This window comes from Molothrus ater, chromosome 1 (genome assembly GCF_012460135.2).
Source record: "Molothrus ater isolate BHLD 08-10-18 breed brown headed cowbird chromosome 1, BPBGC_Mater_1.1, whole genome shotgun sequence".
Taxonomy (NCBI): domain Eukaryota; kingdom Metazoa; phylum Chordata; class Aves; order Passeriformes; family Icteridae; genus Molothrus; species Molothrus ater.
Window position 1 is genome coordinate 134475567 of NC_050478.2, and position 18388 is coordinate 134493954.

An 18388-nucleotide genomic window follows, 5' to 3' on the forward strand; every position below is an offset into this window, starting at 1 on the left:
CTGGTTTTTATGATGGTTAGAGACCAGCACTGCACATAATGTTCAGCGGTTTTGGAGCTATTGCTTGAAGCACTCAGGAAAATCTACAGGCATGTGTACGTTGAAGTCAGGATGTCACTTTAATTGGGATAACTCTTTTGGAGCAGTTCCACACCTTGTGTGAAAGTGAATGAACTTCTGGCTGTCTCATTCTTCTTTAACTTAAGCAATTTTCATATTGCCTAATGACACTCATTTCTTTATAGGGCTTTTGAGATTTGTGTTTTGTAGAACAGTTTTCAAAATCTATTGCTTGTATTAATGTATTTTAGTATAATGTGATGAAAAAAATCAAGGGAAAGTAAATTGATGCTATCACTAAAACTGTGATTTTTATATATCTTATAACTTTGAACTTTTATAATAAAAAGGTTTGCTATCTATATCACAAATGTTTAAGAGTTATGATTGGAAATTTTTCTGAAAATTTAATATCTTATGTACTTTGGTGTGCTTATATAATACATTTTTTTGTGGGACATTCCTGATAAAATGGAATATTAAAAGCAAAAAATGGAAGATTTTTTGAAAATATATGATAATTAATAAAATATCTTACCAATGCAAGTTCTCTGAAGAATTTTGGCAACTGTTAGTTTCATGGTTGATATGGTAGGAACTGTGTCATAGGTCATAGTTGTTGTCCAGAGAAAACTCCCCATCACTGTAACCTTAGAAAGGTCAAAAGATGTGCATTTCTTCTGAAAATGCAGGGGACCTGTTTGTCTGATTGATGGCTTTTAGCTATTAGGTAGGCTTGTTTTCCTCATGTCTTACTAATTAGCTCGTCTCTAGGAATACTGGAGGATCATGCAGGTTTGGGATTTTTTTTTGGTTTTGTTTGGGTGTTTGGTTGTGGTGGTTGTTGTTGTTGGGTTTTTTTGTTGTTGTTGTTTTGGTTCTGTGTTTGTTTTGGGGATTTTTATTTGTTTTGTTCTGTTGTTGATTTTTTGTTTGGGATTTTTTTGTTTGTTTGATTTTGGGGGTTTTTTTATGCCTGGGAAAAATTTCCAGGGAGAAAAAGAAGATGAGCACACTATTTGGGATTGACAGGAAAGAAAGACTTACAGCTCTCTTAGGCTTCCTATCATTTTGAGCTGAGTCTCAGAACACTGAAAAGCAGAAGGTTGAAAAATATATATGTGATCTTAGCTATGAGTCATTTTTCCCAGGCGAGTGTCAATTTTAAGATTCATTGTTCCAATAGTCCAATAGACACCTTCTTGTAGTATTATTTGGAATCCAATAGAATGGGAAAAAAATTGATGATTTATTTTTATTTTTAAACTAACTCTCACCCCAAGGGGCTGATTTTCTCTGATTCTTTTTCCAGTATCCCAGAGAGATTCAAAAACACAGAGCAACTTATTTACTTAGCAGCAGGAATGCAAAAATAAGGTCCTTTTGAAAAGCCCTAGCCTCATTCTTCACCTTATACTGTTCTAATGAAAACAGTTTATACGCCATCTACCTCAGAAAAGACAGGGAACTTAATGAAATGCTTTCATAAACTGTTGTCTTTATAAAGTAATTTTCATTCCAAATAAGGAATCATGCACAAAATCAGTATTCTGAGTATAGTTAATTACTACAGCAATTTATTCTGACTACTTAATTGTAGTGTCTTCATACTTCAGGTTTTTGGTTGATTTGGTGGGGTTTTTTTCTTATCACATTTGGTCAAGTTTCTTGTGTTTTCTTTTGTTTAATCATTCTCTAGACTCCAAAGACAGTTGCAATAGAAATACATCATCTCCACAGCTCATTGCTGCTTTCCTTTATTCTCACTTCAATGGTATGTTCTTATCAATCGTGTTCTCTGAAGAGATTTGTGCTTTGACTCCTCCCTCATCCTGAAGAATGAATGAGGCTTTTGTAGGAGTAGAGACTAATGGGCCTGTCGCTCAGGAAAAACACTCCTGTCATACAATTTTACACTTGCAGGCTTTCTACAAGGATATATTTCTTTGCTTTCATAATATCCTGTAAGCAGAGTACAGCTGCTACCTCAACTCCAGCTGAGCTGTGGAGGGCTTTTCTCTGAATTTCCATCCACGGTGCTGCAGGTGATCCTAGAAATATTGCCAGAAAGAAGGACAATAGACTTAACATCACAGGGAAGCAGTGGAAACAAGGACAGAATTTGTTTTGCCATGGAATGAGGGAGATATGGAGGATAAAATATGATGCACATTTCTTTTCTTTTTTTTTTTCTTTCTTTTTTTTTTATTTAATAAGGAAAGGGAATGCTATTCTTTCAACACCTTATACAAAGTGTGTGTATTGGACTGTAGTCTTCCTTCAGTCAGTTCTCATCTTCTATTTTTCCCATTTAGCACAACTACTATTCAGGTTCCCATGGGAGTAGGCTGTTACACTTACAGTAGACTCCATTTCCTTTATGATCTGCCTATCTAGATTTCAGGTGAGATAAGAGCCTTAGCTTCTTAAATTATTTGGAACAGGATGGTTTCTTCATGCACCTTACGAAGTATCTTGTGCTCCTAGGCAGTCTCAATTAAAACTCAGGTTATTCTGGTAGTGCTTGGCAAATACAGCAGAAGAACAAACAGTGTTCAGGAACAGCAAATCAAAATGGATGGGATTTTACAGGAAAATATTTCACAATATGTGCACTTAAAATGTAAAAAGGTAAAGGGACAAACAGGAAATGGAAATCATGTTGCATAAGTAGATATCTGAAAAATCATCACTTATTGGGAAAAGATTTATATCTTTATTTTCTTTTGAACTTAAAAACTGTAAATAAAACAAACAAACAAAAAAGTGAAGAAAAAAGTAAGAGGAAGAAATCTTAATATACCAGCCTTGAAACTAGGGAGGGATTTCCTTGTTCCCATGACTCTAGTCCATTTAAGTGATATATATCCCCTCATTATTTTTAAATTTAAAAATTATGGACAATGAATGATGCATCTAAATCCAGAAAGTGACAATGACTTCTTCCTAGGAGTGGCAGTACTTTGGAGATATTGTACTGTCAAAACCCTCAACAAAAATCTTTTTCAAAGTATTTTCTTCAATGGTAATATTTCAAATGACTGTGATGAATTTCAAAGTCACTACCAGCGAGCATCTCAGATAGGTACTGTCTCTGTAAATTTTCTAGTAGCTTGAAGAAAAATCCTGTCTTACATCCTATTTTTCTGTACCAGAACTGAAAGGGCCATCTTATTAGCCTTATTGCACTGGTTTATCAAAATTGATTTCGCATTTGTCTGTTTACATGTACTTAAGTTAGTTTAAACCTTTTTTAAAGCAGTTATTTTTTTCTGGGATGTTACTGAATACATCTAAACCTATTTAAGGGAGTGTTAAACCAGTTTAAATTGAGAGTGCACTACATTTAACTAGATTAATTTAAGATTGACCTACTTGCAAAAGTGCAGCTTTTTAAAAAAGGGCAAGATTTAGAAGAAATGCTTGGGGAAAACAAGGATTTCTTGGGAGCTTAGTTTTCAAGCACATTAGACATGATATGTAATGTACCAATTACTGGATAAAATGTGACCACAGAACTGTGTCTTGCAGCAGCAGAAAATATTTGGCAAAAAACTAAGTGTAGATAAACACAAGAGATCAGTAGTGGTAATTTGATACTCTTATCTTCATATCAACAAGAGAAATAGAAGTCAAACTAAAATACATTGTTTTTTACCTCTGTAGCAAATTTATCAAGGTAGATAGTGCACCATACTGAAATTCTGCAGAAAATAGTTCTTCCATTGAAGAACATATGATAAATAATAACAAGTGGAACTGCGTTAGAGAAGTAATAGTACAGTGACATGTAAGGAGAATATTACTGCTAACTACTTACATACATGTGGGATGTTTGTAACTTTGTATATACATTATATATACATATATATAACTTTGTATATACATTTGTAAGTTTGTAACTTGTGTATACATTAAGCTCTGTCTTTGGGAAAACAAACTTAAAAATTCAATAATTCAGTTTTGTTTATTTTTTTGTTAATCCTCCAGCATTCAAAAAATTATTCAAGTTTTCAGGCAATAACTAGAAAACAAGCAAAGAAACCTGTCACTTTGTACCATGCTGTTTGTAGGTTGCCAAGTAAAAGCTTCTTGGAGCTGATGCAAATACAGCGTCTCGTGTAATGTACTTGGACTCCAGTTAGTGTGTAGATTCTGCTGTGGGCACTGTGCTGGCAGCCAAGAAAAATTTATGAAAATCCTGATCTCTGAACTGCATAGATCAACTTGCAGTAAATTTCTTTTGGCTGCCAGTGTGGTTGACACAGTGCAGGAGATATATGCTATTGGAAATATGAATCAGTGGAGTTGTGAAAACCATCTCCTAAGGGAGCTCTGTGTCTTGAACAGTGCTCATGCTGTGGCTTGGTATAAAGGAAGCCAAGCATTTCAGATTAAAGGAAACTCTGTATTACAATATTAACATGGCTTTAATTTCATAAAGCATAGTGCTCTTAATTGATTATGTATGTTTTTTAATAAGCAATTATCAACATGAAATTCGATCTGTAACCAAGCAGTGTGACCTTCCAGTTGTCAAATGCTTATTTTCTAGATCTGCACTACAATAACTTTGTAGAAGATTAATATCTTATTTTAATTTTTATTTTATAGTACTTGTGTATGTGCTTGTAAATAGAGAATTGCAAAAGCAGGCTCAGATCAAAGGTTATCCTACAAAATATCCTATTTCCAGTTAACAGCTATTAACAGATACCTAAAGAAGAGAATAAGAGCAGGGTAAACATATGGCAGTAAAACCCCAGCATATTCCCTCTTAGCTTCCAGTAATCTGTGGCTCATTGAATTTCTGAGGCACAGGCCATATTTTTGTGTTTAGTAGCCTGTGAGGGATTTCCTTTCATTAATCGGTGTAATCTCTTTTTGAACTCATGTAAGCATTTGGTATCCACAACATCCTGTGACAATATGTCCTGTAGTTTAAGCAGACGTGAAAGACTTCTTCTTTCTGATTTTTTTTTAGACAGATGGATGCCCATATTGTAAGGAAGTAATTTCCTAATAATTTTATCTATTCCATTCATATTTTATGGGCCTCTGTCATATCTTGTTTACAGGATAAAGAGACTGAGACTGTGGAATTGCAGCCTTGTTTATATATAATTAAGGTTAAAAAAGTACAGCTTCAATTTTAAATTGAAACTATTTGAGTGCAAAATGGGAGAATTAGCAATATTGTAAATGATGACAAAACCCAACTATTGCATTTATAATATTACACAGCGATAAAGATGCCAGGACAATATTTCAAGGAGCTTTGCAAGTTGCAGGCACATTGAATAATGATTGCTTCTTTTAATTTCTTCATTTTCCCTGAAATCCAATTTAATTCAGAAATCAATTAACACAAATGATACTTTCTGTCCCTAAACCACAACATTTTCAGTATTTAAAAAGAAACCACTCTTTCCCTTATCAATAAGTGCATTTTGTGCTGCTAGATCATCCTCTGTCCTCAAACTTTCCAAACCTTCCTGGATTATACTTGCTGATGTGCACCTGTCCCACATCCAGTTACTCCAAGATGGTACCTAAAATCTTAACTCGCAGATATCCAGCCCCTGATGCATAAAAAGTATCCTTGAAAATATCATGGCATGCAAAGCTGCACTGGAGAACCGAAAAATCCTTTCAGCTATTGAAGAGATGGGAAATGATCATAAAAACTCATAAATGGCCCTGGCTGCTTGTGAGGACTCAGTCATTGGACATAGGACTATGCAGATACAAGAGGATCTCTCTGCTGGACCCCATCTACCAGCTGGAAGCCAGATGATGGAAAATGGTAACTGTTGGCAAAGTACTCACCTCATTTTTTATAATTTCTGGGGAGGATTTTGCTTTCGTGGAACACCCTTATGGCTTTGAGGAAAGCACTTGATTTGCATGTTTTTAAAAGGGAAATCTGTTTAAAACTGGCAGTCAGTGAAAGCAGTCTTGTGGATGAATCCAGCCCCATGTTGACTGGATGCTTTTAATACATCCCAGGGGTTCTCAGTGTGTAATATCTTATTCTCAGCTTCCTTCTTGGCGTAGCATTTCTATATGCCCTATTATGCAAATTGAAAGAGAGGCTGAGGAATATGTTAAGAGAATTGACTTCGTGATATTCTTAATTAAAGCAGTGGGATTCTAGACCAAGATGCACATCTTACATCATGCTTTTCATGTCTATAGAAGCAAGGTGATATTTAAAGTGTAGCATAATTGCTAGAGACAGTCCTGATGCAGGCTTCGAACCAAAAAGGCAGCACAGCTCAAGCCACCGAGTTACATATTGCTTCCATCGTGGCGTAGGTAAACACAGATCTTTGCAATCCTTTGTGGAGTAGTTAGGGAAGCTGCAAACTCAGCTATCCATTCAAACTGCAACTGGAGGTTATTTCCCACATACCAGGGCCAGCAGAACTTGCTTGCTTGCTTGCATTTGCCATCTGCCTCGGTTTGTGATCAGCCAGCCCATCTTAAACTGCTAATGAAAAGTGTTAAAGCGGATCTGGCTGACTTTGCATGGAAATAAATGAGGAAAGTTCACATTGTCTGTTACATCGACTCTGCTGCCAAGGAAACATCTAGCTGAAAGGCAGCATGGGTCCTTGCAGACAAATTTGGCAGCATTTGCACCTAAAAGCACTGAAAAAAAAACCTGCCTTTTTTTTTTTCTTTTTTTTTAATTCTAAAGATGTCATTGTCTCAAACAACTGTTTATGCAACAATGAAGTCAAGTTTATCTACCAAAATGGATTCATTTAATCAGACCCTCGTACAAGTATATTAGGAGAACCAAGTTTACATGGGGAAATTTAGTTGAAAAATGTTTGTTTTAGTGATTAATAAGTTGAAGCTAACTGTGTTGGAGTTTTTGGCTTCATTTTCTCTTATTGTCTTTCTCATTTTCCCCCTGCAGTACATGAGAAAAGATCATTGGGAAGCCCTTTTTTTCAGGCAAATAGATTTATTTTAAATGAATCCAAACATAAAATGTGGGCCAACCTTTTCATGATTGTTTTTATGACTCCACAACCTTTCACACACAAAAAACCCCCCTAACGCTACATATACAAAAAAACTCCAACCAAACAAACAAATACTCCTACCTTATTATTTCCTCCTTTTAGAAAGAAGCTTAACAGATTTTGAGTAATGAATCTAAGAGAGTTTCATATAACTTACATGGAAAAAAGGAAAAAAAAAGAGAAAAGGGAAAAAAGGAAAAAAAAAACATGTTCCAGTGCTTTTTATTCTTATTCTCTATGCATTTTATAACTGTTTACCATCAGCCTACCATAAGGCAATATTTCTTTAAAATGTGTGATACCAACTAATAGTAGTGCTAATAATAGAGGAACTGCCTTAGGAGCGATGAGATTTCACACCAGAGACTGAATTTCACATTCTTGAAAGATTATTTGCTTTGAAGAGCTTGTGAAAAGCCATATCTCAAACACGTTGAGTTAAAAAAAAAAAGGAGACAAAATTCCCTTTATTATTCCAAATAAGTCAAAAGCAGTTTACAACTAAAAAATCAGCTAATGAATGAATGGCTTGAAATTATTTAATTTTCTTTTCAGTCTGGTCTCCTAGAAACAGTAATTTAGGACAGAAGCATTATCTATGAACCTAAAATTCTCTCTTTAGACAGAAAGTGACATTTCAGTCATTTAAAGCAGGCATCAGGCTTAGCATTCCAACTCTCATGGAATCCTGGGTTCTTCAAGTCTCCATTTGTTTCTAAGGCCACTTAATGGAGACTTTTCCTTCAAGATAGATTTAGGAAATACCAAAGATGCTCTATAGAATATTATTACTGCATTGCCATCTCATTTTCCCCTGCCTTTTTAGGGGGAAAATCTGAAAAATCATGTTGCCAATTAATATGGACATTGTCATGGTTTCCAGAGAGAACAAGACAAGAATTATACAGTAATTCCACATTTAATTACATATTTATTTATTAAGCAGAAATTAATGCATTTTGAAAAAGTAGAATGATGTAGATAACCCTAAAATATAAGATAATACTATATCTGAATTTTTAGAATATTATAGAATTAACAAATGAAAGATTTTCTACAATAGCGTTCCCAAGTCTAGAGTATAATTTGTGCTTTTCCTGACAACTCTTCACTTCAAAATGCCCAAAATATTTGTTCTTGAGGCCAAAATGTTTTTTTATCTATATTTAGAATTCTTCCTAACAGTTTGGGTTCCAAAAAGTGCTGAACAGGTAACACCAATAGCTGGGAACATATACAGCTAAAACATTAGGTTTTGAAAAAAGATGAAAGCAGAAAAAAAAATCCAAATAAGTTAAAAGAGCAACATTTTTGTGCCAAATATTTTTTGTCTGGTTGTTTTAGATTTTTTTTAAGGTTTAAGTCTCTCCTTCAAGTCAGCCTATGATAAGTACTTCCTGGGTTTGTACATATATCACTTAAGTCCATGTCCTGTACTTCTATAATTAATGTTTTGCCAGTGACTTAAAAGAAAAGACCTAAGTTAAAAGCCAGAAGACTTGAGGGGGTGGAATTAATCTGACCATATGTTGATGTTTATGTCTGAGTTAATCTCATGGAGTCCCTTTAGAGTTATAGGAGAGATATATTGCCTTCCTGGGTAAGGTTTGTTGCATCCTGAAGTAGGTGTCTAAAACCAACTGGATGAATCATGTTCTGAAATACCTGCTTCTCATCTCTTGCTGTGAGAAGTGCAGGTAGACACGTTTGTGTTACAGTGTTGAGTAGCTAGATAACTTGCGCTAGTGATGTTGAATCATACCATTTCAGATTATAGGGAACTGTAGTGATAAGAGCTTCAAAATAGCAGCACTAACTGGGGTCAAAAGAAATCTGTCCCAGCCCCAGAGGTGGCTGTTTTGGGACCAGTTCAGTATAGCAGTCAGAAAGGGCAGTTGCAGGCATAGGCTGTTCCCTGCCCCTCAGTATGGCAAGACAAACACTCATATTGGTCTGAATATCATAATTTACAAGTGGGTTGTGCCTCTGAAATTTAGAATGCAAAGTTGGTAGTATGGTAATTTGTAAACATACTTTTAGTTTCCCTTTTCTAAGAATCATACAGAGCACCTTTCTTGTGATGCAGTTTAGAGATTGAAACTATGTTAGTATGAGGAAATGGGATATTCAGGAAGCTGAAGATCCAGTAAAGACATGGAATTAATGTTTTTAACTGTGGCTCCAACTAGCAGTGCTAGCAGAAGCAGCAAAAGTAGTAGGGCCTGAGCTTCAGGAAGAGTTAGCAAATAAAATAGATATATAATCAACAGTCACTCCTTAGCTGTTTTTTGTTTTTAATCATCACTTGTGATGCTGGCAGTGCTGGCCATAGTGGCTTGCAGAGATGTGGTCCCAACCTTCCTGAGTGTGGAAGCCCTGGTCTGAGAGCCATCAAACATGGAGTCTCTGGTACTGTCCCTTCTTCCTGATGGGGCCCACTGCTCTTGCCGCAGGCTGGGGTCCTGCTGAGCTTCTAATTCAGTGAAGGCGAAGTTCTAGGCTTGACTTCTGCCCTGGCCTGCATTCTCATGTCCAATCTCTCCTGTGCTTTGCCAGGGGCAATGAACTCCTGCTTTCATCTTCCTCTCTAAGCAAATTCTTGCATAGTCTTCCTTCTGCTGGGAGGCCCAGGAGTATGACTGGGCTGCCTGACCATCTTGTCCTCTCCAGCACCCTTTGCTCTGCCCTCTGCAATCTGTCATTTGGAGGCTGCTCCTCCATGGCAGGGGCCCAGTCATCTCCACGCCAACAAGTGCCAAGAGTCACAAGTGCGAACTGATTGTATTCCCCATGTTCTGGAAAGGTTTAGGATTCTAGCTAGGGGGGCATACAGCTGTATGGATATAGAATCCTGGGATCTTAGCAGCAGATTCTCCAATAGATCAGAGCATTTCATATGAGTAAATTTTAACAAAGTAAGACCTAAGTAGCAGATTTGTCTTTCTGTCACTTCCTCTGTATACACGATTCCCAGTTTGAAGTTGTCTCAATTTAAAATATGGTGCACACTTGAATCAAGTTTCTCTTTCAAGTCTGCAGACATCTTAGAAAACTTGTCTTCTTTTCAGATCAGAGAACTTTTAATGATTTTTTTCTTCTAATCACTTTGCCAATTAGGATTCAAAATTCCCACTTCTTTTTATCATCAGTTTAATGAAAAAGACCCAAACCATGGACAAATCCATCTTGACTTTTTCTTAATGTGAATTTTAAAAAGCCAGGTAACAGTGAAGGAAGAATTGTTCATATAAAAACCTTACATATATATAATATATATATATACATATATACATGCATATGTATATATACAAACCACCATGTCGCTGTTTAAAAATTCTCAAAGTCTTGTGTCTATGTTAAGAAAGATACAATGGTATGCTGATGAAAATAATAACCTGATTTTGGTGGGTTTAATGTGAGCTAATTTAGATGTTATTATAATTACTCTCAGTAGTTTACTGGTACAGGGTAAAAAAATTTATCAAACAAAAATTTAGCCAACACAAGATTTACACACAAATTAAATTCTTTGTGCATTCTATTGAGGGAATTTCATTGATCTCTAGGACTCTTTCAGATTTCTAAAAGGCGGTGAGATGCTAGAACAGGGTGCCCAGAGGAACTGTGGATGCCCCATCCCTGGAAGTGTTTAAGGCCAGGCTGGATGGGGCTCTGAGCAGCCTGGTCTAGTGGAAGATGTCCCTGCTCATGGCAGGAGGGTTGGAACTGAGTGGTCTTCAAGGTCCCTTCCAACCCAAAGCATTCTATGCTTCTGTGATTTCTGCCCCATGACAGATTACATCTATTGTGAATATTTGCAGTATGACTTTGACCTTCCTCCTAGAATTTATAAATATTTCTTCATAGGAGAACACACAGAATATAGGGGTAAATTAATAAAAAGAAAACAAAAGAAGCCATCATGTTAACAAACCTGCAGTTTAGCTGAGTGGCTTACAGACAAACCCTACAATTTTTTTGTCAAGACAAGGGTTCAATTTTAGTACAGCTTCATGAACAATTAAAGTTCTCTTGCATTTATTCTCACCCAAAGTACCACTTAGGAGTGGTAGAAAGATGTACATTCCCTTCACACGAGTGACCCACTGGGACCAGACATAGAGGACAGGTGAGGACTTGTGATGCATGCTCTTCTCATGTACATATCCAAATTCTCAATCCCAGCATGTGTTCATTTTCACAGCCTTCAGAAAGCAGTTTTAAGTACTTCTCTAGCTTCTTTTTCCTACTAAAAAATAAAAACAGAAACAAAGAAAATACAGGAAAGAGTATAAATAGGTAAAGCTATTATAGTATTTGCGACATTTGTAATATGAAGACCTTTTCTAGCAAAATGAAAAATTCCATTAAAAGTCAAATTTATTTAAGATAGTCATTTTCTAAACACAACCATGAAAACACCCAAAATAAATTTGTTTCATTCTGTTCATCAATATGGCTTTATTATTAGTAGAACGAAAATGCCATTTGAGAATAATATACAAATTCATTAGTGGACCTGAGTGATGAAGAAGTTGATCCCAGGAGCAAGAGATTCAACATAAATGTAGGAGTTTGTTATAGTTTGCTAGATTTTCTGTCACAGCAGGGTTTCCTCAAAGCATGAAATAAATCCATAAGCATCATATTTTCAGAAAGAACACATTGAAGCAAGCTCTCATGTTTTCTCTGCCTCCCCTAGGATCATCTCTAGCTGCTTCACTTGTCTTTTTTTGGGGAAGTTGGTATTGATTCATTTGTCAGAATGGTTTGCAAATTTTTTCAGTACTAGTGATTGAAACTGTGAGAAAAAAGTGGAAATATTCTTATATCCATGCTTTTTATAAAAAGAAATTGAAGAATACCTAAAGTAATTAATTCCACCCATTTCAAGCAATTTACTAAAAGTTGTAGAATATTGTTGGTAACAGATCTAAGTAGTAAGTCAGAAATTCTTGTCTTTTGCATGTCTTTGCCTTCTAAAGTACAGGCTGATATGTGTTATAAAAGAAAGTGTGCTCCTGACTTCTTCTAAATTCTGCCCAAAATATGCAGAAACAGTAAAGCACTGCCAGGATAGACTCACAGGCCACTAAACTCAAATGTTCTCATCATATCTCATCAATGATCTGAGTCACCTGAGGACAGCCTTGCTCTGTAATAATGTGGCCTTGTCAAAATTCAAGCAAGCAATTTTGAATTTCACACTAATCTGTTAAACTTTTTAAAATAGAATAGTTTATCATAAATATACACATATGGGTGTAGGTATTCTAAGTTACAGACATTGTAACTAGAACAGACTTTGTATATAACAAACTGTCTGTACCTTCTCTCCTGTCTGCATATATATATATATGTATATATATATATATATACACATACATATACATATATGTGCACATACACATATATATATATATATATCTCACTAAGCCTAACGGAAAGGAGTTTATTATGCATTTCATGTATTAATAGGGTGAAAGAAGAAATTTTTATGTCACTGTATTTTGTCACAATGAAAAAGCCTAAATATATAGATATATAATTAAAAAATGATTGTTTAAAATAAAGTGTGTAAAAAATAGATAAGCTAAGTTCATGCAGAAAGTGGATATGCTCTGTATGATATGCTTTTATTTAAAATGACAAAAAATTAGTTTTGTTCTTGATTTTTCAAAGGTGCTCCATCCATCTTTTAGCAAAACTCTCTTTCCAAAATAAACACAGCTACCAAATTTTAGTGCCAATGGCAGAAGTCTTAGATAATGTCATACAACTATATATGATTTCTTAGACTGGAAAATGTAGCACCTTTATTTGGGTATTCCTATGTTTATATTTAGACCCATGTATACTCTCAATATAGCATATATATACATATATGGTGCTTATGTAAGTGCATGCATAATATATTTGCTCAGTTCTGCTCTATTGTAATAAGGTCAGAGAGAGAAAGAATCTGCTTTTAAGACTGACTGTTGAAATTGCATCTTCAAAATTCTGACCTGTCTGGAAAGGATAATAATAACAGAGATAACAAAGAATTTCTTTTAGTGGGTTTCTTTTGTTGTGGTTTTTTTTTTTTTTTTATGCCATATAGAGTAAGGGTCTTACTATACAGTTTGTAGCTTTTAGCTGTTTGGATGCATCAGTTGGTACAAAGGAACAGAATAATGAAAATGAAAATTCTGCATACATTGAACAAAAAGCAATAGGTATTTTGTGTGTGTGTAATATTTCTGATTATTGTAAGTTTGCCTTTGAGACATTGTCTGGTTGTAATAGGACTATAATAGAATTCTTGTGTAGATTTAAATTTCAGTTTGATGTGACTTTAATTAGAAAACATCTATCTACAGCATGAAAAATGAAATAAAATAGTCTTTGGAAGAAAAAGTGTATGTCTATGTATAAAACATCTTTGTATTTTTACAATTGTTTGTAACGTGAAATTCAGTTTCTAGGGTTTCTTTTTCTTTTCCTTGGGATGGAGAAGTCTTCAAAATTGAGGTCACATGTTAAGCCATTAAGTTGTTCCTTTTATAAATTGAACTCACATACCATTTAAAATGGAAATTATTATCTTCAGAACTAGGTTTTCGTAATAGCCTACTGTGGACAAACATATTAGCTTTGTTTTTCTGTAAATGTGAAAAATAGTGTATATATTAGCTACAGGGAAAGGCTTCCCCATACAACATGCTCCACACTGCTGGCTATTGAGTATTTGATATATTAATACATATTTATATTCTGGAGTTTGGGCAGTGTTTGTAAAGTCAGGCAGATTTAGTGCCTAAAATAGTTTATAGCCTCAGAGAAAATTGTTAGTATAAAAATAATAATTTTATCTTAGTTCTTTACACACGGTATCTTCTTTTTCTTCCCTTGTGAAATCAAACTTGAGATAAAATTAAAAAACAATCAAAAAATTTTTGAGTTTACAGCCATTCTATTCCAAATCTCCGTGCTAATGGGAACACAAGAATAGAGACACACAAGTTTTGGACTTGTGCAAAAATATTTTCCAGTATTTTTCTACTACTCTGTGGGTATACAACAAGATACAACTGAGACTGTGACAATGAATCCATTGTATATCTTCAGTGGCAACATTTGCTTTAAAAATAATTCTAGTCATATGCATTTTAACTGTGCTATGACTTGTGCAAGTTTGTGATGGTGCTTCATTATGCCATGTGGACTGAAATATGTCCTACTTGGATAATGTATACTGAAATACAAAACTCTCTCCTTCAACGATGGCAATTGAAAATGTAAAAACTCCCCAATATGGATAGGATAGCAAAGCTAGGCTGAATATGAATGCTCACTAGTTTGTACACTTCAGCTTATTCTGAGCACTGACCAAGGAATTGAAGGTGGGCTATCACCGACCTTGCTGTCTCAAATACACTTCTGTGCAGCCTTGAGAAAAAGAGCCAGACTTACAGAAGGTTGTCCTTCTGCACTCTCAGGAGCTTCTGACAGTAAGTGTGAGGTACTCAGGGCAAGTCTGCTCCCTAAAGCTAAGAGGCACTGAATAATTGTTGCCTAATTAGAGAAATCTAATCGTATGCAAAGCAAAAAGGATGGAAACTCAGATAGTAATAAGGCCCTACCTGTACTGGACTCAGACAGCTCATCTTGGGCTGGTTTAAACCTGAGTTTCAATTTCACTAAGTTATTTGGGTCAGTTCAAATTCAGGATGCCCTGGAGACAATCATGACTCTTGATGGAAATTGTTATGAGTAATGGGGCTATTTGGCTACGAGTAGAAAATATGTTCCCTGTTAAATCATTGTCACCCCAGGCAAGAATATTATTCTCCCAGCTCTTTCCTCTGACCTTCTCCCTTCCCCCCTATTCATTTGCTCAAGGGCTGTTCTGCCTTTGCCACACTTAATGGCTCCCCTGATGGCTACAAGGTGTATTGCACGAGGAGGGAATGACTAAATCCAGAGGGAGAGCCAGACACGGAATGGAACGTTTGGGGGTTTTTGGTTCCTTGGTTTGTTGGTTGGGTGGGGTTTTTTTGGGTTTTTTGGTTTTTTGGGTGGTTTTGTTTTTGTTTTTTTTTTGCTGGTTTTTTGTTTTGTTTTTGGTTTTGTTTTTTTCTTTTTACATAATCTCCCCTATCCAAAAGATGAAAGGAGAAACAGGCAGCCTCTGCATAATATCTGTTGTCTGACATGGTCCTACTGTCCCTTAGTACTACTGTAGAAGTGCTCTACCATATGTTCATTATCTGTGATTCTGGAAAAGGATATGTCAGTAGCTGAAAGTCAGTTTTATTTATTTCCCTTTTACTATGTATTTCACCTCTTTCAGATCAACATGGAGCAAAATGTAGAAATTGCTGGAAATCTGTAAGGGGACTCAATAAGGACTGAGAATCAAAGGATTGATTCTTCATGTATTCCATAACTGGCACAAATAGAAGTAGTAGACTCTTCCAAGATTGCTGATTAACTGCAGTTTTTTTGAAATTTTAGAAATTATAACTAGGTAACTTCCCAGACTTCCTGCCTCAAAAAGTAGAGGTATAACATGTAAAAAACTCTTTCATCTACTCACAGTAACAAGCCTAATAGTACTAGTAGAATAAATACTCTTATTTCAAAACAACTTGAAAATAATACAGTAAATAAAATGTGGCCAACTTGTCAGTGCATTTTTAATATAGGACTTAGTTAATATATTTAGTTATGATGTAGGAAGCATAGGTACAGGAAAGAAATTTGCTTTCAGGAGGTCTGAAAAGAAAAAGAATGTTGCTTCTTAAATATTTAAGTTAATACCAGGGAAAGAAATTTTGCCTTCTAATAAGCCTAGTTTAGAAGTTTCACAAAACTCAGAATAGAATTGAAAAATAATGTGAGACTTTTCCTTATAGTATGAAAGCTGTAGTACAGTAACATGCTCTTCTTTTCTGTCTTTCCATCTTAAACCTGTGATTATTTAAAATTACATTAATTATTCCATTATAAGCGCAGAAAACCTTTACAAAGTTCCTTCTGTGCATCACTTCCTATGCTGATATTAGCTCCAGAAGCTGTGTATTATTCATATGAGATGATGTCAAGATCAGCTTTGTCTGCATATAGAAGGCCAGATTCAGATATCAAGAGCATTTGTCACCAGGACAGTCAGGCTTATCAAAACTATTGAAACAGCACATTGAGATTCTGCTTTGCTGTAAGAAGAGCTGCATCCAAGAAAAATATTGTCATAAAACATTTCATCCGGAAAACACATAATTATAAATGATAGGATAAACTTCTCATTTGTAAAAGCACATTATGTCACATTAATTTTTGAAAGATGTGATTTTTTTGCAGTTATTTTGAATGGAAGATCAAGAACATTTAGTAGTCATATTTTCAAATTAAGAATCAGAAGTTATGAGAAGACTGTGAACTAAACATATAGTTTTACTTGTGTCTGTTTTCATTATTTCATTCAAAAATTTATTTTACAGACATCAGCATGGCTTCATACATCATGAAGGCATCTAGTGTTTCCTATTCCATATGTACTTTGGATAAAGTTTATTTTATTGTGTCAACAAGAGGAAATGCTTGAGAAATTGAAATACTGTCAACTATGTCCTCAAAGTTCTGTAATGTATATACATGCAATTTTGTTGCTGATACAACTTAATATTATTACTACTGACATTTTAAAAGTACTTCCAGATCAAGTTCCAGCAGTGGAAAATAGCTGTCTATCCCTAAAGAATCTAAAGCTTATAGGATAAGAGTTAAGGTTAGCATTTTTTTCATATTCCTAACCAATATATGACTATTAGGCCAGAGCACAAGCCTTTCATTATTTATACTTTCAACAACAAGCTACTTACTATAGGTAACACCAGTTTCACATGAGCTCAGCATTTAAAAATTAGATGGCCAGTATAATAACCTGCTAATCTAGAGTATTTCTCTTGTCAGTGGGATAGGATCACACGTCTGGAGGATGGCTCTTCCCATCTCTAGATGGTGAAATGAGCCATATTCTGGATGTGGCCCTTTTCAGACAACTGGAATCTTCCTCCTGATCTAAACCACTTTTCCGAAGTCTCATTTTGTGACAGGTTAAGTACAAGAGAATCTGTATGAAAGACGCATAGAAAGATATGCAGAACAAAATCTTAGATGAGCAAAAATGGACAGAATTAATACCATAGAGGTCCAGCGCTGAAACTTTTTTTTAGAAAAGATCCCATTGGCTTTCATTCTGTTTGCTTCAGAAGAGTGACATATTCTACTGCCAAATGTTCCAGTTTTATCTAATACTCTGTAATAAAAAATTTAAAGATACCTTGAGAAGAGAATAACAAAAACATTAAACTGGTCTATATTGTGAGTGCATGGCTTTGGGGTTTTTCTTCAGTCCTACAAAAATTAAAAAAGCTCTAAAGCTTAAATAGAAAACTACAGTTATTACAAGGAATTGCACAGGGGAATATATGAGGACATCTATTTTCCTCATTAGGACTTCAGTCACAGTGATTCAGAAATGGACAACATCTGCATATAGTCAGCAGGGATCTGATTATAAGTGTTTGAATTACTAAGTTCACTGTGGGGTTTATCCTAAATAGGTAGTCTTCAGTTTGTGAAGTTTACCAAACAAAGCCAAGATATTTTCCTATTGGAACTATGTCTTGATGAAAGCATTTTTACTTGGGTTCATGGCAACATGAACTTCAAGTCACAAGTTGCACAAAAGCCTAGACATAAACTATGACACTTGAACCCTACACTTACCATGTATATCAATTAAAAAAGGTTTATGTTTATGATGGCTGTAAGAGTACCATTATAGTATAATGGTTTCCTTGTTAGAAAAAAAAAAAGAGAAAACTGCCTTTTCTGCCACATTATCCTTGATGATCCATTAATTACTACGCATTACCTTGTGAGACTCAAATGCAGTGAAAACATCTTGCAAGACCAGAGTCCTACATGTGTGTTATTTTTTTACTAGCTTTGTGGATTTAAAGGTCTTTTTCCTTTCCTTCTTTTCACAGGAAACGATCTCTTTCTAGTTGCAGTTCATGAACTCGGACATGCTCTGGGCTTAGAGCACTCTAATGATCCCACTGCAATCATGGCTCCATTTTACCAATATATGGAAACTGACAACTTCAAACTACCTAATGACGATTTACAGGGCATCCAGAAGATATATGGTATGTTGTGTTCACATTAGACAACACAAGCTTTTTGGTTTAGAGTAACTTTGAGGTCCTCCTGGCCATATCACCTCTCCAAAGGGCTCG

The 18388-nt window shown here is 35.2% G+C and overlaps 1 protein-coding gene across 1 annotated transcript in view; it reads left to right on the forward strand.

Annotated features, from left to right (window-relative positions):
• MMP16 (matrix metallopeptidase 16) overlaps positions 1 to 18388 on the forward strand; it is a 176474-nt gene that overhangs the window by 101550 nt on the left and 56536 nt on the right. The window contains exon 5 of the mRNA XM_036402619.2: positions 18137 to 18298. Within this exon, the coding sequence (XP_036258512.1) occupies positions 18137 to 18298 (162 nt within the window). The remainder of the gene's footprint in view (positions 1 to 18136; positions 18299 to 18388) is intronic.